At 27.0% G+C, this 24,705-nt stretch overlaps 3 protein-coding genes across 4 annotated transcripts; 1 reads left to right on the top strand and 2 right to left on the bottom strand.

Moving 5' to 3' along the window:
- Positions 1 to 148: 148 nt before the first annotated feature.
- LOC112594150 lies at positions 149 to 3,311 on the bottom strand. Its single transcript, XM_025338806.1, has 5 exons — positions 2,964 to 3,311; positions 2,675 to 2,767; positions 511 to 964; positions 399 to 442; positions 149 to 336 (listed from the first exon to the last, which is right to left on the bottom strand). Exons 1-5 carry the CDS (start codon positions 2,972 to 2,974, stop codon positions 255 to 257), a joined length of 684 nt encoding a protein of 227 aa, XP_025194591.1. The 5' UTR covers positions 2,975 to 3,311; the 3' UTR covers positions 149 to 254.
- Positions 3,312 to 10,159: 6,848 nt separating this feature from the next.
- On the bottom strand, positions 10,160 to 13,351 carry LOC112594171 (zinc finger protein 616-like). Its single transcript, XM_025338828.1, has 2 exons — positions 13,003 to 13,351; positions 10,160 to 11,125 (listed from the first exon to the last, which is right to left on the bottom strand). The coding sequence occupies exon 2, from the start codon at positions 11,119 to 11,121 to the stop codon at positions 10,282 to 10,284; it is 840 nt and encodes a 279-aa protein (XP_025194613.1). The 5' UTR covers positions 11,122 to 11,125; positions 13,003 to 13,351; the 3' UTR covers positions 10,160 to 10,281.
- A 348-nt stretch (positions 13,352 to 13,699) lies between these two features.
- On the top strand, positions 13,700 to 18,749 carry LOC112594167 (probable glutamine--tRNA ligase). Of its 2 annotated transcripts, XM_025338824.1 has the most exons (4): positions 13,700 to 13,996; positions 15,714 to 15,884; positions 15,950 to 16,821; positions 17,241 to 18,749. In XM_025338824.1, exons 3-4 carry the CDS (start codon positions 15,959 to 15,961, stop codon positions 18,658 to 18,660), a joined length of 2,283 nt encoding a protein of 760 aa, XP_025194609.1. In that variant the 5' UTR covers positions 13,700 to 13,996; positions 15,714 to 15,884; positions 15,950 to 15,958; the 3' UTR covers positions 18,661 to 18,749. The 2 variants fall into 2 exon arrangements, with proteins under 2 accessions (XP_025194609.1, XP_025194608.1); XM_025338823.1 differs by lacking the exons at positions 13,700 to 13,996; positions 15,714 to 15,884 and having other exon boundaries at positions 15,936 to 16,821.
- Positions 18,750 to 24,705: the final 5,956 nt, after the last annotated feature.

Raw genomic sequence — 24,705 nt, 5'->3', positions numbered from 1 at the left:
CAAATTTTCTTAAATTTTACTGAGGAAATTAGTATTTAAATAAATTCTGTATAACATTATGTTTTTTTATATAATATTATACCAATAAAATATAGTTGATAATAGGTGCAAAAAAATTAATTAAAACACAAATATAGTTGTTCTGGAAGAAAAATGTAATCATATATTCATTATTTCATTAATATTTTTGATAATTTTTTTATAATATTTATACTATGAGTTCACTAACATATTCTTTTAAGTAACGATTCTAATTACTTAACGTTTTTACTGTGCATCCCAAAATAGTAAAGTCCAAGTACACCAATTGCTGACTGAACAAAATTTGAGAATGGCCTAAAAAATATACACGTTTAATTATAACATAACATTATATACTAATATGAATGGAAATTTACCATGAAGACGCGTCGTCTTTATCTTTAATAGCAATCATACCAATCTATAAACATATATAAATATATTTTAGATTAATTTATTACATCTGTATGAATATTGATGAGTACTTACCTGTCTAGTATGCGCTGTTCTGCTTCTTTTGTCTGTTTTATCTCGATTTATTTGCACATCGTAATTCCTATCTCTTACTTCACGTCTAAAAATTCTTTCATCAGAACGATGTTCTAAAATCTTTCTGCCGTTCCGTTCTAAAGCTCTTTGGTGAAGAATGCCTCTTATATCAATGTCTCTCTCTCTTGCATTCCGAATTCGTTCGCGACGGATGTTAGGTAATGATTCCGATCTTGTCAATCTGCCCTTTCTAATATCGTCAATTCTAACCCAAACCCTGCGCTCTTGTTCTTTTCCGTCTACGCTAATCTTACGTCTCTCGGATCGTATGTTCAAATTTCTAGTTCTGTACGTGTCTCTAATGTAATAGTTGTCTATAGGGTTAAATTTGCATTGATCTGTCTCATTTGAAATCATCACCAATTCATTATTTGATATTTTTCGATAAACATCACTGTAAATAAATTATATAATTATTTATTAATACAAATGTTCTCAAGTAATTTTAATTATTTTTTGGTTATTCAAAATGTACGTTATTGCAAAGTTCGCATTATTTATTTCTCTCTTTAACCCTCGTGCAACCTAACATATTTCAATATTTACTCTCAGCAGAGTATTTAAAGCCATTATTAATAGTTTTAACATTGGAGTGAATTGCCCTATTATCAAACTTAATATTAGGAATTTAAGAACATTATTTTCTGTTTGTATGTTGGATTGTTTACGATATTTAAGTTTGTATGCAAGTATGTATTATTACAATTTAAATATGCATATATTGTAGAAATAATGAATTATCGTAAAAATTTCAATGTACACACACAGTTCACAAATATTATTCTTTAGTTCTTTATTTAATGTTAAATAATAGGTCAATTTACTTTAATATTAACACTAACAACAGAAAATTGGTTCTGCTGAGCGAGTATTTACCATATTCCACGTAGTCGTGAGAAAAAACAAATAGTTTAGTCGTCGACTTAATTCGTATGAGTAGGTATAAACCGCTAAGACTTGAAATTTATTATCATTCCGTATACCTTATTATTTTTTTTTACAGTATAGGACATAAGTACACTTGTACACCATAAGATTATCTAAATATCTGGGCTATTTTTAAGCTATTTATATTACAAACATATTATGTCCTTTTTACATTTTACATCATTATAATATATCAGTACATATTAGCTTATAAAATTGTAATATGTAGATATTGTTTTTTAGTTTTTAACTAAAACTCACTGAATTAAAAAAGTACTTAATATTATATTTACAGTAGAAGATAAACTATTCGGAAATTATTTACATTACGTACAAAATTAACCAAACTATCATCGGGTCATGTGGTATAACTGTATAAGTATGTGTATATGTAGTATTTATCAAATTTTTTGAACTCAAGGCCATTTCAAAAAAAAAAAATTTAGTGAGGGGGTCCAAAACCTGTATAATGTATATTGTATATTTACTAAATTAACGTTTTGACATTTTGTTAATAGACAAAAAAATATTTAAGCTTATTTTATATGTTATATGATTAAATAATCAAAAATCCTTTAACATAATGTCACTGTACACTATATTTAATAAAATAATTCAACGTATTTATTACAGTTTGGCAGACGACAGTATATTATTATAATAATATTATCATAAATTGTATTATAATAACATAATGAAAATGAATGCAATGTTTTCAAAAATATTTAAATAAATCTACAGTGATACTAATAAGTAATAATAAAATAAATTACTTTATTAGCAATATTAATGAACATTTTCTAAAATATACTAAGCTGTCAGATAGTCTTCGTTCAGAATTTATTTTTCGTATTTAATGGTTTATCATTAAATTAAAATTTAATTCATTCACTATTATAAACCTCTCGAAATTTATAGGTACTGTTAAACAAGATAGTACTCACTTGCCCACTTTTTAATCTTATAATATTTAGTTTATTAAAATTCCTGTTCTAATTTCTATTTAATTTTATTCATATCATATTAACATTAATTTCCTTAAATACTTTAAACTTTTTAGTTAATACTGTAAATTTTAAATGATTTTATTTTTATAGGATCAACTGATGGATTTCAGTTATTATAGTCAGTAAATATCAATTTTAAATAATAATATAACTGATCAAAAGTTACTTACAAAGTATTTTCCGAAATCGTGCACACGTTTGCATTCGAGTGTGAGCCAAGAAGAGCCAAGAAGAAAATAACGCCAACCACGATTGATAGAATCCTAAAATCATACCAATTGACAGTGTTAATTTAACACTTTAATATACAAATCGTAAATTGTAAATGAATACTGTATATGTGTAGCATACAAATAGTAATAATTTAATCATGTTGTAATACGATTTACGATTGTATAAGAAATGTGAAAAAATACGAGTACGCAAAATATATTTGTTGCTCCTAATACTTGAACTTACGTCTTATTCATTTTGTGTAGTGACGACAATGTTTTAAAGTCACAATACACTCTTGGGGACCTCAACGAGGTCTTTTTATACTAGAATGATAGGTGTAAATTTTCCGGTTGCTTTCATAATATTAAATATGATGATTGTTTTCCAACCCATCGATCTGTATTATATTTATGATGTGTAAAATTACCTATTCATTTTTAAACCCTTATCTGAACGAAACATAAACCACTTACACGCTAAAGATCAATTTAACTCTATACTTTATTGCGTGGTGTATATTTTTCGAATCATTGCGCTCAGAGATAGCTGCACGCGGCTATATATTAGGACTTTTGTGTAATGTATTATACACTTTATTAAACTGCTACAATGATTCATATTATCATATAGGTAAGAATATTAAAAATGCTTGAATGAACATTGAATCTGATTAAGTTTTTGAATATTTTATCTTTATGTCACAAAGTTTGATACAAAAATATATTTTATGATCTTCTAGACTCTAATACAGTGTATTTTATGTATTGTGTGTATCCAGTAGCTACAGTAAAAAATATTGCGATATTCAACTTATATAGTGACCAAAATATAAAGGTATATTTTGTGATGTAGATATACTTACTGAGGTACAGAACTCATTCATCTTCATAACTTGATATTTATTAGATACCATATATTTCTAAATAATTTTAGTAATTTTTACATTGTTATTTTTGAAAATTAATATTGAAATATTGTATTATGTACGAGGTCTCTTCAAAAAGTGTCAGGATTTTATTTTTAATAACTACAAAAATTAAGTTACATATTATTTAAAGATATTTCCTTCAAATTACTCCTAAAGAATAACGATATTGCCATTTTTCGAAAGTTCTTTGGAACTGTTCCAAAGTGATAGCTTTAAGAACTGTTGCCATATTTGCTGTATTTTTTTTTCACTGAGATGAATAGAACTTGGTTTCCGGATCGTATCCATCAACAAAACGATTTTTAAGTTTTTAACAAATTGTCAAACAATTTTTTTTTATTTTGCTCCAATTTCAAAAATCGCGGGATGAATTTGACTGCAATCCTTCTCATCTGCAAATTTTCATGACAAGATCCAATTTAAATTCCTGCCATATATGCTAACTCACTAACTAACGATTAATCTGCGGTCATTTTGCACTTTTTCGTAAATTTTCGCCACATCACTGTTTCTGGATGTCGACAGTCTTCTAGCACATGGATCATCTTCAGTTGGCCGTCCTTGAAACTTTAAACCACTCGAAAGTCACGGAATAACTTAATGAATTATCCCCAAAAGTAGTTTAAATCATTGCTTACATTTCTGTTACATTTTTACCAAGTTTCAAGAAAAACTTAATTTACACACGTTGTTCGTTAATTTCAGATATATCGAAAACGGTGCACGAAATAAACCAATTAGATTTAACCACGTGTAATACTAGACTGAGATGTGATAGTGACTTTGGATTTTGTTTAAAAAATTCACTTATACTTGGGAAATTCATCTATTTATAATTTAAAACCTTATCATGTGTAGATTAGTCGTAATAACATTACGACTAATGTTACTAACATTACTCATTTGTTCTGGTTCTTTTTGATCAGACTTCTTATTATTGGGTATGTTAAATAACTTAGTAACTAATATAATAGAGATATTGTTGATAATATAGTATTATTATACTATTTAAAAATGTTTTAACCTAGTGGTTCTCAATCTTTTTTAGAACCACGACTCAGAATTTTCCTTGAAATTTTATCGCGACCCACATGGTCTAACTATTACAGGCTTAATAAGTAGTAAATAGTTCTAGAAAAATCAAAGTTTACTTATTAATTTTATTACTTACTAACTGAATTACCCGTCGTTGCTGGGTTTAAGTATAAAAATGTATATAATTTGGCAAGGTTAAATGTTGTTTATTCTATTTAAATAAAATTTAATTAAGATTGTTGAAATAATATTTTATACATATTAATTAGTTATTAAGACAATTTTATTATTATCATAATCTATTCTTTAGTTACAGGCAAGGACGCCCATATTGGTGGCAAGAGAGGGACATGTTCCCCTCTAGAAAGTGTTGAAAAATTGTTTACACAAGATCTACAATAAGTGGAGATTGACTTGATGGATTATGCATGATAAATGTACATAGGGAAAAAAATGATGATACAACGAATGAATACATAGAACAAGTAATAAATATATTTGAAGGTGTTAAAAAAATAATTTTGCAATTTTTATTTGTAAATTAATATTTTAATAAATTTATGTTATTAATCAAATGAAAATTTAATAAATTACTTTTATGGTTAATTGGTTAAATAATTATTATTTCATAATCTTCCAATTTGATATATAGTAATAGTATAATATATGGAGCTAGGAGAATTGGGTCCGTGATAATTTGGGTTCGTTTTGAAAGCGGTAAGTTTAGTCCCGGGTATAAAATGGTGGTAGGTAAGTTGGGTCCCGGCTATAAGAAGGTAATAAGTAAGTTGGGTCCCGGCTATAAATCATTGGCGCAATTATGTCTAAAATATTAAAAACTTAAAACTTTAATATTTCATATTTATATAATTTACTTTTGAATAATTGTTACAATAATACGTCATATTGCATACAGTGTGGTACATTATCTGGACACCAATTAATTCTAAGCATGATGTTAATGTGTGTATAGACAGGTATATTGTAAAATTTGACGTACTTTATTATTTAGCTTATTAACATTTTTAATATTATTTATACCATATATTGTAAAATTTGACGTATTATATTATTTAGTGTATTGACATTTTTTTCCCGGTACACAATTTTTTAATCATTTATAGGTACCATATAAATATATAATATTATTTATTGAGAACATAATATTATAAAAACCACATACATTTTAATTTATATATTTTTTCCGAGACCCAACTTACCTACAACCTTTATTTTTCCGGGACCCAATTTACCAATCCCGTAATATATAATAGTAATAATAATATAATGTTAAATTGTAAACTCCTTCCTACTCATGGACATGATTAAAATTTTTTCCCCCTTAAGAAGTTTTCTATGGGCGCGCTTGGTTATAGGCGTTATAGCTTTTGGCTGTATGCCTGTATAGCTTCGTTTGCGATAAGTTTTAACGGTAAAGGTTTAAAAATATTTTACTAATAATTATTCAAAATATTATCAACAAAACTTCTTTGTAGAACATATTTTTCGCTGATCTAATAATAGGAGCCAAAATCATCAAACTACTGAGTGAGTTTACACGTGGGTTGCAAGCTACGGAGAACTGCGGACTGCTCATGTAAAAAAACAGTTTCCTCGCAAGTCTATTTTCACAAATTTGAAATTCTGACATTGAGACTTGTTTATGGACATTGTAAAGCAGACTTTGAAGGGAAACTGTAATCGTTTAAATTCGAACAGAAGATCGTTCAAAATTAAAGGAATTTGTGGTACAAATACAGTTTACCCTTTCGCACATCCAGTTAAAATTGTGGCTTCCATTATATTGCGATGTACGGCTTTGACTTTAAGCCTGGTCCCATTACACAGTTTAGGTGGTTTCAAATTTCGCAACTACATAACCGGCGTGCCTGCACACTGCTGAATAAGCCTATGATTTAGCATATCTGGTGGTTTCAACGAATTTAAAAATTCAACAGGATAATTATTAATGTATCGTTTATGTTGATCACCGTGTCTATATCAAAGCATATACTTTTCTTCCCCCATAAAAGACATGGATGTCTACGTCATGAAACAACTACTGGCCGAATTTCATCCCCATATAGCTTCAGCGGTTTTGATTAGGCATTTTTTTCTAATTTTACACTTTTCAATCCTTTTTAACTTTTTATAGGGGTTGAATTTCACAAAACAAAATTTTTAGACAATGTTTACTTGTGTAATAGGGTATGTATACTTAATTAAAAAAAAAAAAAAATCTGAACAAAAAACTTTTCAATTATATTACCACGTGCGAGACGACGGACAATAGGTACTATCGTTGATTTGTCCACCATTATATAATAGATTAAAATTATAGATATTTTATTATTAACTTTCGACCATAAATAAAGACCACACAATAATAACAGGAGGCTATGGTATTGCATGCCACTCTGGCACTCTAGACCGGGTTTAAAAAATGTTCTTGCTACAATTACCACCGCGATAAAATTAGTACGGTAAAATTGTATCATCTAAATTCAAGAAATTTTACAAATGAGAAAAACATATTAAAATGTGAAAAAAGCAATAACACGAGGAACTCGCGAAATCGTGCATTTAAATGCCCTTACCGGTTAAATATGCAAAAATGAAATTCACAGCCCTGTTTATCAGTATTTGATATTTTTATGGGTAAATTCTTTACGAGAAACGAAGTGCGCGGGTACTGCTGACACGATCATAAAATCATTAAAACCATTACATTTTTTAAATTCTCTTCGCGTATAGATAGTTGTATTATTGTAATTATTAAAATAAATATTATTTCAATAATAAATTTCATAATTTTTGTATGTCAAAATTTGATACTTTTCAGTTTTAGAAAAGTTAAAGAGTTTTCATAAAAATGTTTTTATGGTTTTCATTATTTTGCAATTTAGGTATCTTAAGTTAAGTTAGATACCTAAAATCATAAGTTCAACCAAAAATGTTATATATCGTTGTTAATTATAAAGTATTACTATATTAACTGTGAACTGTAAAGTAATAAAGGTAATAAATTAATAAGTAGGTATACAATATATTTAGTGCTATCCAAAATCGATTAGTCAGATTATCAAAATATTTGTACCCAGCCCAGGCCAAACACACGTATGTGTTGAAACAAATCAGTAAAATATACATTTAATATAAATAAAATGTAACATTTTTTAAGATATCAAAAGATGTAAAAGAACGATTTTCCCACACAAGTCTCTCGTCCTCTTAATTCTTATTTAACTTTAATTACATATTTGTTGGTACATCATACTTCATGATTGAAAATGCTTAAATGTACAATATGTACATTACATAGGTACTCTGCTTTGTATTTAATTTGGTAAGAAAATATTTTTAATTTTCTTTCAGTGTTAATGAAGTATGATTAATTATTAATATGAATATCAGACATCAGTCCAAAATTTTGCTAGTTTAGTCTATAATAATTTAATGAAGTAAGAGCATAGATAAAATATGAAAAAATAACACATTAATTATTAGGTAAGTATATAGTTCACAAAAATCTATAATATTTACATAGGTAGTGGTGATAAAAATAATTAGGTTTATAATAAATTAAAAATTAATATCATGTACCTATAGATAATTTATTAATTAAAAAAAAAAATGTAACAGAACAAATCTAATGGCAAGAAAAAAAAACAAAATATTAAAATAATGAAATTTTTAACATAAAACATTTATTTTATATAATTAGATCTATTAGTAATTGGTATGGTATAAATTAATAATAAAAATGATATCCTTATAATACACAAAATATTGAGTACTCATTATTCATGCCTATAAATTAAGTATGAAAATAAACTTATTTTTTGAAACAAAATTAAATTGGAAATACCAAAACAAAAAATTACACATATTTTTTTTTTTTTTTTTGTCACTAAGGAACTAGACATTATAATTATATAAATATACAATGATTGTAAATAAAATATGATAATTTTTTACGGTTATTAATTGAAAAATGTACGTATGCGTATATTAAATATCATGCTTATATTTTTAATTTATCTATAAACTACTAGCACAAAATTTTAAAATTTTAAATAAAAATTATTAATAAGTCAAACCGAAGATACCAATTAAATACACATATACAAAATGTTTACCAATTATATTTTGATCAATTAAATTTTATGATTCACAGAATGTGTAAAATTATTTTTGATTTCACACACAAGTTATGCAAACATGGTATGGACCACTAAAAAAACAATTACATTGTTGCTATAATATTACTTGTGAGTAAACACAAAACACAACATGAAAATAAATTACATAGAAATTATTCATCTGTTATTTTTTAGTCAACAATAATACTAAACAATCATATTATCATTTGACAATATTACAGCTAATAGTAAGATAGAGTAGATGTTTTAGTGAATTTAAAATTATTTTCAAATAAAGAATAATGTATTCATTGTTAAGAAAAAATAAAATACAATACATCTAATACATAAAAGATTCATTTTTTTTTTAATATTTGGTTATTAATAAAAATAAAAAGCAAAATAATTTTAAAATTTGAACACAATTGTTTTTTTTTTTATAAAATAAATGAATAAATATTTCATATCATTATATTAAAAAAATTAAGATTTTCAAAATTTGGTAGTATATACAATATTATAATTGGTATATTTTAGTGATATACATAAAATATATTATATAGAATATTTCAGAAAATACACAATAATTAGTTTAATATAATTTCAATAGACATTTTGTCTTGGAATGATTATAAATATATTACAATATAAAAAAGAAGTACAAGTTATACTAAAACAGTAAAATAATTACGTTATTTTTCTAGAAGTTTATACAATTACAAAAAAATTATCTGTCTAATAATGATCCTTATCAATAATATTTATTTAAAATCTGATTATACTCAAGAACAAAAGTTTATTCTCTGAATTAAACATAAAACACATATTAAAATACAATTTATAATACACATTAAAATAAAATAAATAAATAATAAAACATTTAAATAAACTATGGTTTTGTACGACTTAGTTTTTACTATACACATAATATAAATGGACTTAAATTAATATATTGGAACATAATTTCTCTAGTTACTTACTGGATTTATAAATTATTTATAAAACATACATTTGTTGTACAATATTTTGTTTTTTTTGTATGAATAAAAGAATGTAAAAAAATTAATAGTAAATAAATACTAAGAAAACAATTATAAATATTTTATGGTTACAATGGAAATTAAAAGTTTTAAACCTGGTAAATTATTTTCTTCATTTAATAGAATGAATTATACTTATTTTTAATGACCAGATTTTTTATCATTTAATATTACTTTATAAAAATTGTAGTAATGGAAAATAATGAGGAGAAAATAATTGAAATGTTAATAAAATTACTAAAACATTAGTTTAAGAAGCTCTTATTAAATGTATAATTGATAAATTTAAAAAATAATATTCTTAGTTTTCAGAAAAAAAATCACAATTTTAAAATAATAACGGTTTTAGAGCTTATGGAGAATTGTGTTGCAATAATAACTGTTAGTTGTAATGGTAATAAGTAATAACTATTTAACTATTGATGTATTTTAATATGAGCATCATAGTTATATTTACGCATAAATATTTTTCCACAAATGTCACAGCTATATGATGCTTTTTTAACATAATTATGCACCAACATGTGTAGGTCTAGGTTACTTTTGCTCAAAAATGACTTGTTACATAGTGAACAGGTGAATGGTTTATCACCTGTATAAGATACACTCATCTCATGGGTTCTTTTGTGAACAACAAGGTATGAATTTAATTTAAAAGTTCGCCCACAAACATCACACGAATGCAATGTTCCGTTTTCATGTCCTGATACATGTTCCTTCAGTTTTGACTTATTTGAAAACTTTTTTGTGCAAATGTGACATGTATATGAAATACGACGTCCAGCGTTTTGTTTTTTGTGAGCTGCTATGTGACTGACAATTTGAGTTCTAAGTTTATACACTTTGCCACAAAGTGAACATTCAAAACGATTATCTGTACCACAGTGTATGGCTATATGTTTTTCCAATCGAGTAGCTTGTTCAAATGTTTTATTACATATAGCACAACGATGTATTTTATGTTCAGTGTGCATTCGCATGTGTTGTTTTAATTGTAAAGGTGTTTTAACCTTATATAGGCAAAGTTGACAAACCATCCATTCAGATTGTCCATTTGATTGCGAAACATCATCATCATAATTAGGAAAACTAGAATTTTTGCACTGGTTGTTAGGTGTTTCAGAGCAAGAAGAAGAACTAGAACTGGTATATGAACTACTTGATTCACCATCAGAATCAGATGATGATGAAGAAGAAGAACCAGAGTTATTTACATCATCAGCAGGAGGACTTTCAGCAGTCACATCGCCCATCATAACACTGAAAACAATTAAAAATAATTTTACACATTATATAAAAAATAAAAATAAAATATTTTTATCTAACTAATTTTATTTCAAAGAGAATTTATATCATACGTTCTTGTGTATGAAATATATTTTAGTGATGTTAAAATTTAAAAGAAAAATAGCTGGACTGCTGTTGATGGATGGTCTCTCCAATCAAGCTACACAACTATCAATTTCAATTCAAATAGTTTCTGCTTAATGTACTAAGAATGTACAGATTTCTGAATTACTCAAATAAAATTTAAAAAAAAAAAAAGAAGAATAAGAATTTAAAAAATTTTTTTTAGAAATCTTCACTTTATTTAAAATATCAAATTTGAATAACATATTTAAAAAGTTCATCAAGATACAAGTCATAAACATTTTACTTAGTTACCAAAATTAAAGATAAACCTATACAATAAATAGCAGTAGACACTATTAAGATATAAATATATAAAATAATTTCTAATTAATCCTTATGAGGTAATTTCTCACTGATGTAATATTGTATAAAATAAATATATTTTTCCTATTTAATTAAGTCCTAAAGGTAGCACGCATTAAAGATATCTAGGCTTATACTTTTTTTACAGAACAAAGTTTTAGTTGCTCTAGAAATTGTTTAACAGGTATATTATATACTTTAATATATACACAACTAACAGGTTACCTGTCACGGCTTTGTGCGCAATATTTTAATAGATATATAACAACAATTTTACTATAAAACTTCTCTATAAACTACATTTGGTGCAAAAATCACTAAACTTGTGGGCATACTGACTCTGGAGCATGTCACATAAAATTGTCCATGTGAAAAGTCTAAAAACATAAGCTAGAAGCTCATGAATTATAAGCGCTTACTCATCGATGTATATAGGTATATAATTTACATGTAAAATTTTGTTTATTGCTAATTTCAACCCCCTAAAATTAAAATGTTGATACATTTTTACTTAGAACACGGTAAAATTATAATATTAATATACCTTCAAATTTAAAATCGATAACTCTTATAGGTTTGGCTCTGCGTTAATAATGAATCAGTCACTTAGGACAGTCTTATTTATAAATACAAATATACTTAGGTATTATAATCAGTGCTTGATTTAGAAACAGGTGCTGCCCTAGGCCTTTATAAATATGCTGCCCTAACTCCAAGAAAAAAAAAAATGTAGAATTTATTTTTCAAATTCATGGATTTACAGATTTACTTCTATATTTTTTAATTTATGTACATTAAATATTATATAATATTAATTTACACTGTTACATAAATGCATAAAATATTTATATGATTTTTTTTTTCATTTCTTACAAAATTTGCTGCCCTAGGTCCAAGCTTCACGGGCCTAAGTGTAAATCCAACCCTGACTATAATTGTCATATTTGAAAATGTTAAGTTTCACAAATTTCAAAAATGTCATTGGTATGGTTATAAATACATATTTACTTGACTATTTTTATAAACAATAAAAATATATAAGTACAATTTTTTAAGTATTATAAGAAATTATTTAAAATAAATATTTTGCATCAATTAAGGTAATATCTTACAATACCTATTGATGCTCAATATGAACAATTACTAATATTCCACAATTAAAGTAAAAATAGAGAAAATGAAACATCAATAAAAATATTTTATAATTAAAAATAAAGATATTAAATACTAGGTATTTAAGAAACAGTCCAGTAAAATAATTAAGAAATTAATTTAGTTCCACAGCATAATAATCAATTAAAATTTTAGGAACATTTACCCAATATTATGGATAAGTAGCTTTTAAGTAGATTATAACAAGGTTATTGTAAATTGTAAGAAAATATAAAATATATATTACCTATTTGATTAAATTCACTTACCTATATAAACTCAAATAGTGTATTGGTAACTGTTCTAATATAATACGTGTAAAACTTATTTAATCACTTACAATTAAAAATATATATATATTAAATTACAGTATTGGTTTAGTAAACAATGCATTAATTGCGTTTGGAATATATTAAATAAAATGTACTAATATTATTATTATTTGTAATAAGTATAAGTTGAATAAAATAAAAAATATGTAATATTGTTGTTGATATGGGCGAGCCGTCAAAGTTGGGAACGTATCCGTTTCGATTGTTTATCTCAGTACGATTGGTAGCGTGATAAACGCTGTACTTCAGTACGTGAATACATTATCCTTAAAGGATTAAATTGAATTATAATTAAAATAAAAAGTTAACAGGATTTTTTTGTTCAAGTAGTAACAATTATATTTTAAGTTTAAAATAAAAAAATAATAATCATTTTATCAGCTTTATAATATAGAGTTTTTACCACCATATTATATTCATGTACTACCCAAGTAGTAAATACCAATGATAGTCTACTATAACACAATACATCGCGAAAAACAATAAATATTATTATTATTTATAATAATTGTTGTCAATTTAATATACTAATAGATATAAGATATAATATGATATTATTTATTATGGGAGCTTCAGAGAAGTCCGTTACTACCATCATATAAGTGTTTGCCGCCCACGCAACCGGGTACCGTGCAGATCAACATTGCTGTCTGGCGAGACTTCCGTGTATCACTTATTATCAAAACTCTAAAGATTAAAGAATTGAAATTGAAGACGAGTACACATTAACCGTAGCCCGTATGCCAAACTGCTGAAGTGATAATAGTCCACATGATCACATCGTCCACATCCCGTTTCACTTAATGACTTTTAGTAATTCAGTTATTTGGTCTATTAGTCGTTTTCTACAATTTTTTTATGGACAGCAGTGAACAGATCGCAGCCAGTTTTTTGAGAGAACGATTTCTAAATATCATTTCAAAAATAGAAGGTAAGTACTTTTACATTTTATTATGATCCACATAAATACCATTCAATACATTTAGGTACGATTGGTATGTTATACCATTGATTGAATATATAACATAATCAATGATTATACTGAGTAAATTTTTTTTATCAAACAACATTCATTATTTTAATCTTAACGCTTTTGGAGATATTTTTTTAATAATTTTTACTCGTAAACTATTTGTTCGAATTTAGATTATAATCTATAGAAATAATCTGAAAAATATTTTGCTTCAGAATATAAATTTAAAAATATGTGTTGTATTTCAAAAAGTAAAAAGCTTAAAAAATTAAAACTATAAAAATATTTAAAAAAAATGTTAATAGATTTTGATGTATACAATCTGTTCTTTTGGGAATAAGAATATGTGATGATAGATATTTTACACGATTAATTTGATGAGAGGAGTCACCCAGTGGTCACACTATTCTTATTTGTTATTTGACCCCATACAATAAAATAAAATCATTAAGTTGTGTTTTGGGATATTTTACACAACTAGATGTTATTGACTTAGGTGTTTACCATAGAAATAACATAAAATAATAGAAATATATCTACTTATTGCGTTTTATTTTGTTCAATATTGCCAAAAATTGCGTGTATTAGTAGTATTTAATATACTTCTAGTAAAAGTTGCTAAATATAGAATACTCAACAGCCTATTCAACTTATTTTGTAAATATATTTATACGCTGCCTAATAATAATAATTTATCTTATATCTTATATTTTTATGATAATCATTGACATTTCTAGACTAGTATATAGGTAGGTGTGCTATCTAACTATTTATTGTTTATTACTAAACATTTTCTAACAAACTTACTTTTTTTATATTTTTAATTGTATATTAAATCAATACAGTTATTATATATGTATATTATCCTTTTCTTTTTTTTTACTCCAAATTAGTTATCTTTTCCAAGGCCGATGGTATAAGCAATCATTAAAAATAATACCTATCATTATTTTTAGTTAATAAGTTATACCTCATACCTCATAAGTACTCTCTCGGCTCACAGTTCCTTTCACTATAAAAGTAGCATCAATTATTATAACATCATATATATTTCTCGATATTTATAATAATTTGACATATTCAAATGTAATTTTATATAAAATGACATATCTTTATGATATATCGTGTATTATGTATATTATAAAATATTGTAATAGTTTCATTAAAAAAAAAAATAATAAATGTATAAGATAAAATAACATGATATTTACACCACCCCTTTGATAATTATAAAATTATGATGTTTCAATAGCCAGCATAATTTATTCATACTTAAAATTAAAAAAAAAGAATAACAATTGCTTACACAAATCACATACTTTGTTTCATTGCCAATGGTAACTCCATAAATATGAGGTCCAGACATCCGCTATAATTGTGCATTGTACATTGACTGAATCCATTAAAATTGTGACAGATATAACTAACAAGTATAAGCAACATTTATATGTATAACACATCTAAGCTTCTCTAAAATTACTTATGGGTCTTAAAATAAATTATGATTTTTAACTAATATGTATACATGGATAGATTAGGTAATGTTTATTTTTTCTGTTAAATGTCTGTTCAATTTTGATGAAAGTTTGAACTATATTATATTAACTTAAAGATTTTGTACAACTTAAATAGTTACATAATGTATAATATTAATATGTGACATTTAATGTTTTAGATAAACGTTGTACAGCCATCTTATATGATAATTCTAAAGTAAAAGCTACATTTGTTGCAACAACTGGAGCCTACAACCATATTGGTGTTAAAGATATACATACTCCAATAGGAGTTATTTCAAGTGCTCTGATAAGAACAAAAGATATTCAAAGTCTTATAATAGATATTGGTAAAAATAACTAATAAATATTGTTAATTAATTTTTTTTTTTGTTTTAAAATGAATTTTTTTCAGAAATTGAAAATGTCTGATTTGGATTTGTTTGTTTCTATTGGTCTTTCTGAGGCTAAAGCTAAAGAAACGTTAAAAAATAAAAATTTGACTTCCAATTTAAAAAGTGTCATCAATGAATTTCCCAAGACAGATCAACCGTTAACTAACTATGGTACTTTATTGTATCATCTAGCTTCCAAATTAAAAAGTCAAGATTCTAAGTATGTAGGTCTTATTGACTCATATATTTTTGAAAACAAATTGGATACTCCCCAAAGAATTGATTGCTGTTTGGATTACTTACGTTCATTAATATCTGAAAATATAGATTTATTGGAGTTAGATAAAGCATGTGGAGTTGGTATTGTTATTACAATAGAAGAAATAAAACAAACAGTTGAAGAAATTTTATCTCAAAACAAGAATGAATTGTTAGAGAAAAGATATAAATATAACATAGGTGGTTTAATGCAAGAAGTTAGAAAAAAACTAGTATGGGCTGATGGAAAAGTTATAAAAAATGAAGTAGACAATCAAATTCTGAATATTTTAGGTGCTAAAACTGAAGCTGATTTAGCACCTGTTCAAAAGCAGAAAAAAATTAAAGAAATCAAACCTATAGAAAAGAAAACTCTTGCTTATCAACCACTGTCCATTGAAGAGATAATGAGTAAAGTGGATTTCCACAAGCCCGGGGAAAATTTTAAAACTGATGGTTATGTTATTACCAAAAATACTGAAATGTTATTAGCCCAACATTTAAAAGAAACTAGTGGTAAAGTTATTACTAGATTCCCTCCAGAACCTAATGGAATTTTACACATTGGACATGCCAAGGCCATAAATATTAATTTTGGGTTTGCTAAAGCTTCTAATGGTGAATGTATTCTCAGGTATATATATATATAAAAGTTAATATTATTAATAAATAAAATTAAAGTGCAATAAAAAGCGTTCATTAAAAAACAATCTTAAATTTATCCATCAAGAACACATTTTAATTTATAGATAGTATAGGTACTTTGATAAACGCTAAATTAACTTTATAGAATTCTTAATTGATATGTCTAGTATCAATACTAAAGTATACTCATTAAATATAATTTTAAACACACATCAAAAATGCATCGCCTTTATAAGCTTTTATTGATTTGTACCATAAATAAGTATATAATCATAATGATCAATTGCAAATTAAATGAAATTTATTTTTCAATCATTATTGATAAAAAAAAAAAAAGCATTTGGTATTCAATTCTGAACCCTATTGATATAGTTAAAATTGTTTTAATCATTTTTTGTATACTTTTAGGTATGATGATACAAATCCAGAGAAAGAAGAAGAAAAATATTTTACTGGTATCAAAGAAATGGTAGAATGGTTAGGCTATAAACCTCATAGAATTACCCATTCTTCGGACTATTTTGATAAACTCTATAATTGGGCTATTGCTCTAACAAAAAAAGGATTGGCTTATGTCTGCCATCAAAGACAACAAGACATGCAAGGATTTAATCCACCACCATCTCCATGGCGTAATCGTCCAATTGAGGAAAATCTATCTTTACTTAATGATATGAAAAATGGAATTTTCGATGAAGGAGAAGCTACATTAAGAATGAAAGTTACTCTTGAAGAAGGTAAACAAGATCCAGTTGCTTATCGTATCAAATTTTTACCACATCATCGTTCTAAAGATAAATGGTGTATATATCCTACTTATGATTATACCCATTGTCTTTGTGATTCTATTGAAAATATTACACATTCTCTTTGCACTAAAGAATTTCAAAATCGAAGATCTACGTATTACTGGCTATGTAATTCTCTAGATCTTTATTGCCCTGTACAATGGGAATATGGTCGACTTAACATGAATTATACAGTTGTATCAAAAAGAAAAATTAGTAAATTAATTGAAAATAAAATTGTTAATGATTGGGACGACCCTAGGTTGTTTACATTATCAGCATTGCGGCGTAGAGGCTTTCCTGCAAAATCTATAAATTCATTTTGTGCTCGTATGGGTGTAACTGGAGCTCAAGCTATTGTTGATCCACAAATGCTCGAATCTGAAGTTCAAGATTACTTAAATCTTACAGCGTCTAGAACTATGGTTGCCCTAGAGCCATTAAAAATAATAATAACAAACTTTGACGAATTAAATAAGCCATATTCATTAAGTGTTCCTGATTTTCCTAATGATCCAGACAAAGGTTGGCACGATGTTAAGTTCTCCTCAATATTGTACATTGAATCCAATGATTTTAGTCAAAATGCAGATAAAGATTATCGTCGTCTAACCATTGATCAAACTGTTGGCTTAAGATATGCAGGAATTGTTATCAAAGCGATCAAGGTGGTAACTGTTGGGACAACTATAAAAGAAATTCATGTTGAAGCAACAGATGTTAAAACCGCACCAAAACCAAAAGCATTTATACATTGGGTTTCAAATCCTGTTGAGATTGAAGTCAGATTATATGATCGATTATTTATGCATAAAAATCCAGAAGACATTAATCTAGTGCCAAACGGTTATCTTAGTGATATTAATTCAGATTCATTAAAAATAGTCAACGCTTATGCTGACGTACACATATTAAAATCACCAGTGTTAAAGAATTATCAGTTTGAAAGACTGGGATATTTTTGTGTTGATTTGGATTCTAATGATACTAAATTAGTGTTTAACAGAACAATTACATTAAAAGATAGCTCTTCAAAATAAAGATCTTATTGTAAGAAATGCATATTTATATTTGATTATTTATTTTATGTTTAAATATTCAATCAATAAAATTGTGGTATTAATTATTATGAGTTATGAGTTATGACTTATTGTTTTTTTTTTTTAACAAAAAATTATTTATAAGATGTTTCTAATGTCTAATGACATGTTTTAATGCAGTCTGTGCACTAATAAACTGGTTTGAAGTTATTCACCTTTTTAAAAAAAATTTCAAGGTGTAAGACAAATAAGATTAATGGATTAACAAAATTATGATCTATAACTGCTTCATTAAATTCCGTTTCGTATATATCATTTTCAAGTTCGGTTGCATTGGGATCAAGTTTTGCTGCTGGTTGAATATCTGCAATTGATGTCAAAATATTTTTATCCTGTTCCAGGGTGAGATTTTTCTGATCTAAAACTGCACCGTATGATTCTATTCTTTATATTATCTCTTCAAGTATGGTTGCACAGAGATCGAGTTCTATTTCTGGTGAATATCCGCAATTGATATCAAAATATTTTTATTTTGTTCCAATGTGAGATTTTCTTGACTTACAGTTTCTCCATTTGATACTATTTGTATGACTGTTACGTTTGTCGGTTTTAATTCTTTAGGTTTATTCATTTCCTCTTCCACATGTAAAAATTGTTTGTAGCATTTGCGATGGCATATTATATTTTAGTGCAGTCTATGTTTACATTTATACACGGACTTGGTTTTTAATTTTCTACAATGCCTATGTATATACTTTTTAAGGCGAAAAGAAAGTAGAGTTGAAATTGTGGTTGTAATCCATTTCTTTATTATTTTAGAAAGAATATTAAAGATTTCTTTTGTAAATTCAATTAATGAAAACTTGTTATATTGTTTTATTAGGTATATAAATCTTTACTTAATGCTTGAAAACACGTGTTACTAACAGTTTCCCACAAATAACGCAATTAATTGTTTTTATTTCAGCCTAATAATATTTTATTTGTTAAAAAGATTTTTTACATTGAACACCCTTCTTTTATTAATTAGAAATTTCGAGTAGTTCTACTAATAGATCTAATTATTTTCCTAAGCATTATATAAATGTATGGATGTAATTAAACACGGATCCAAAGCAAAGATCTGAGGAGGGGTAAAAAAAATTTTATTGGTGCTTAATTCATAATTTAAAATTTTTGTCATAATAGTAGGTATATGTAATCAATTTAATAAATAAATTAATGATTATTTAGTATAATATAATATTTATAATATTTATAATAAAATCTAAATGTCTATTTACATTTTCGCTTTTTCCGATAAATATGTATCCACCTTGTATAATATATTATATTATCAGACATATATTTGATTTGAAATATAATAATATCAAGATCTGTAGAATTATAAAGCCCCTTTTGATCCGTCCCTGGATTTAATACATTTGTAATACTGAAAGAAGTAATATAACATTATATAAAAAAAAAATATATATATATTTATTTGTATTACAATCAATTGTTATTAAAATTCTTTTATAAACATATTTTTGTAGGTTCTAAGAATGAAAAAAATTGTTGGTGATTTAATTGGTAAAATATGGGTAACCTGGATAAATTTCAATCTCCAGGCCTGAATTTAGTTCCTTCTCTACCCCTGGATACTTACTAAACAATACTAGATATATACATATTGAATACATACAACATACCTACCACGCAGTGTCAGTTCCAGAAGACTCAGAGCTCAAAAGTAAAAATTGCAAGTATTTTTTTTTTTTGTTATAATCAGAAAGTATGAAAAAAAACTAAGGAAAACCCAACATTTTTAGGTAATTATTTCTCTTTAAACAATTTTTAGATTATCATTTTCAAAATACATTACACCCGCGTGCTGTGTCTTTGTCTTCCAAATCTATAGCATAGCTCAGGGATCTCCAAACTTTGTTTATCAGAGGGCTACATAAAATAAAAAAGCTCTTAGCAGGCCAAAATATATGAACATATTTAATTTGCATATAATAAAATTTATAAATTACAGCCAATACAGCTGATAATTGCTCGTGGGCATGATAACGACTATGGAAACTATACATATTTTTAGAATATCGTTTAACTATTTGGCAGACGTATAAGTATACTTAAAACCCGTCGTTGGTACACATGTGAGCGCGCCGCTCACACAGATAGAATTTCGAGCGTTATTCGTACAAATATTATTGAATTAATCTGATACTATACATACCTTCAAATAACATGTCTATACATATTTATAAAAATAAATAATTACGCTATTTGTCGTTGTCTATCAGTTATCGTTAGACAAAGTCGACAGTACCGATTAAGTGAGTGTCGCGCTACCACTGTACTAACCGCACAATATTTTTATCACCACCATCGTAGTCGATTACGTACACAGTTTTGTGTATACAGTTTTTTATTTTTATTTTATAAATTATGAAATGTACATAAAAAATATTTATATACTTTTTAGTGAAGGATAAAAATATATATAATTCTAGATATGGTTTGATGTTTTAAGTTAATAGATCAATTAATAATAATATAAAAAGTGAAGTGTGAGCGCTGCGCTCACAGTGTAACAATCATGTTACAAACTATATGTGTACTAACGACGGGTTAAATAAATATAAATATGTAACCACTATTGTATTTTTCATAATTAATACTGTATAAACAAAATGTTGACTAATTATTTAACATTGCAATATTGACCTTAGCTATTTGTAATTTGTAATATGTATTTTAAAATGGCATTTTACTTAGTTTCCATATTATATTATCACGTCTTTTAAAGATTTAATCATTACTGATTTTTTTTTTATCTTAGCTTATTTTTACTCGGAGTTATAACGAAGTGTTTTTGGTGAGATATCAACTTTTTTTTTTAAAATTATTTATTGATTGATTGATTGATTTAATTTTATATATTTTTTAATGTTTTTGTGTTAATATTCTGCAAGCATTGCTATTATTATTACTAGTATTATAATAGTAAGAAAGAAATAATAACCAAGTCGAAACGGCCAACACCAAATCTCAAAACAACTACTTGTTGCAGCGAGTACTAATGAGATTAATTAAAATTTAAAATCGTAATATCTCATCAAAGTAACGGCCATTCAGCACCAGTATAAACGTTGCGCGTAATTAAGTGCTAGACACTAGTCACGAATGTCGAAAATACGAAATGGTAATGGTAAAGGCCAAATGGTTTTTCTTTATCAATTGTCATCGTTAGTCTTAGTTGTTTCCGCGTCCGCCCGCCGCCGCCGTGAGACCGCGCCATCGTTACTCGTCGTACGTCGCGCTGGATATTCATAGGCATCCGAGACCTGAGAGACCGCACCGTCGTTCCCGTCGTCGCACCGTTGCGATGAGAGTAGTGGGGATTGATAAGCGGTGGATAGGAGGACATATATATTTCGTTACAGGGGCGGCCTTGGCCGACGGGTGGATGGGTGATCGCCCCCTGAGATGTTAGAATTTTCGGCCTTACGATAATAATAATTGTACATTTTAATTGACAGTTAAGGACATAAAAAAATTTTTTAAATATATGATGATTGAATAATTGGGAGAGAGAAGAGTCACTAATTCTATCTGTTTAAGCTATTACTATTAAAAAATGTATGCTGATCTAATGCTATTGGTGTAATACCTGAGCTGCTGGGCCTTTATCTATGATTGCCCGGACCGATTTTTTACGCCAGTCCACCCCTGTTTCGTTAGGTCTTCAAAGTACTTAAATATTTTTAGTTATAACTTGTAAACCGTTTAACTAATCTGTTTACGAGTTCCCCTGTTCCTATCTACACAATATTTCTGATCGATTGATACCTCATACGACATTATATGTTCAGCCGTTTGCCCTATAGGACTGGACAAAAGATTAACATAAATTAAGACGGGTTTTCAATGGTTAAACATTTAAAATCTGTACATTATATACAATAAGCAAATATGATACGGTATTATAAGATAATATAAAAATGGCTTCGAGTAACGTGTAGGAAGGCTCGCAGTCGAGTCACCTATTACAATGAAATAAAATTTGTATGAGTAATATAAATGTATTTTATGGGTTAAGAAGATCTCTGCACCAGTTACGGTTAAGACGTCTTGTGGGATTATCTGAAAGAGTTTTTAAGGCCAGTTGAGAGATGAGGTGGTTGTGGTTCATAAGGAGTTTCCCATGAAACCTTTTGTAGAAATTGGTGGCTGTGTCATGAATGGTTTTGATTTGAAGGTCATCGTGAAGTAATTTGTTCGTTACGTACCAGTGAGCTTTGGCAATGATTCGGAAACAAATTGATTGAAAAGCTTGAATCGTATGAGTATTTGGTTTCTTAGCTGGGCCCCAGAATATAATGCCTTATGTCCAGATGGGACGGAGGAGACATTTGTATATAATAATTTTGTTTTGAATATTGATGTTGGATCTTAGTAAGGGTCTGAATAGGTGAAATCTGCAGTTTAATTTTTTTTCTTTTGTCCATAAGATGAGAACCCCAGGTAAGTCTTCTATCGAGGATAAGACCGAGATATTTAACTTGGGTGCAATGCGGAATAGTTGAGTTGTTCAAGGTGATCCGCGGGCAATCTAGTGAGTTGTGATCGTAGAGAATAGGTAATATCAATATGCGATGATTCGGTGTTGGTGAGTTGCGACCCAGTCCCAAAATAACGTACGAGTTGCGGCCCGGGTTTATGAGAGGTACGTACGAATTGCGGCCATACAATAATGTAAATATATTACATATATATGTGGCAGTGGGATGTAAGATTATTTGAAGCAATTGCTTCATGTCTGAAATATATGGGTTAGTAGCCAAGTCCGGGTGGGTGTATAATTGTAAGATTTCAACATAAATATTATTAATATAATAATATACTAGTAGGCTACCAAGTCACTGTGCCGACATGCGCGTGTTGTCGTAGTTATTTTAGTTCTGTTTTATCTAATCTAACAAAAGATAGCAAATTTTTAAGTTTAGTTTGAATATAAATGTATACCACTAATATATTCATTTAAATTTAAAATATTATTAATAATATAATATGATGATAATTGATAATAATACAATCTTAAATAAATATAATATTAAAATGTACATTTTTTTAGAATAGTAATTTGCGTTAAATTGTTAATTATTTTAAGCTTTAGTAAAACATTATCAATTATAAACATTAAAGACTGTTGTAAGGAATTTCATTGTTTATTTATTTATTTATAATCTAAATTTTAAAATGTGTGAAAAAAATTGATTCTCATTGAGGTGGTCCGTGACGTATCGAAAGTTCTCAAAGTGGACTGTAGACTGTAGTAGCAAAAAGGTTGAGAATCACTGATCTATATTATATAAAAATATAACTTCCCATATACATTGTGAATCTTTCATTTATAGTTATGTAATATGTATATATAACTTAGGTAATGATAATTACTCGGGCCGCAACTAACCTATACCTAAAATATTACCGGGCCGCAATTCACTGGTCATCAACACCGGAAACGACAAGTCGGACCGCAACTCACCCTCAACCCGATGATTTGGTTTCATTGATTAGGCATTGATTATAGACTATACAGTAGACAGATAGGCAATGGTGTAGGGATTTTTGGTGACTAACATTTTATTTATAATAGCTGCCGATAGATAATTTTATATGAATTAATATTATATTATTATTATTATTAATGATAAATAATATAATATTCCTAGATCGGTTTTTTGGTGATAAGTCATTACCAAAAACTAATGACAGAAAAAGCGATAAGTCTATAATTTATTTTATAATGGATAAACCGATATTTTCTGTGTATCGCGCTATCGCCAAAAAAATAGTCACTTATTATGTCGTGTTGTACGCAACAGAAAGTAATATTTTATTTTATTACGAAAAATTAATTTAATTTGCAATGTTATGATTTAGTAAAATCTGCTTTGTGTGCAAGTATATTATTAAACTAAACACATTAGTACATTACATTAGATTTACCAAATTTTAACAATAAAACAAAATATCTTTATCCATATTGTA

This window comes from Melanaphis sacchari, unplaced genomic scaffold, assembly GCF_002803265.2.
Source record: "Melanaphis sacchari strain LSU unplaced genomic scaffold, SCAv2.0 Contig221_pilon_pilon, whole genome shotgun sequence".
In the NCBI taxonomy this organism is placed as follows: Eukaryota; Metazoa; Arthropoda; class Insecta; order Hemiptera; family Aphididae; genus Melanaphis; species Melanaphis sacchari.
Note: the sequence above shows the minus strand (reverse complement) of the source record. Positions and strands in the feature narration are given on the sequence as shown.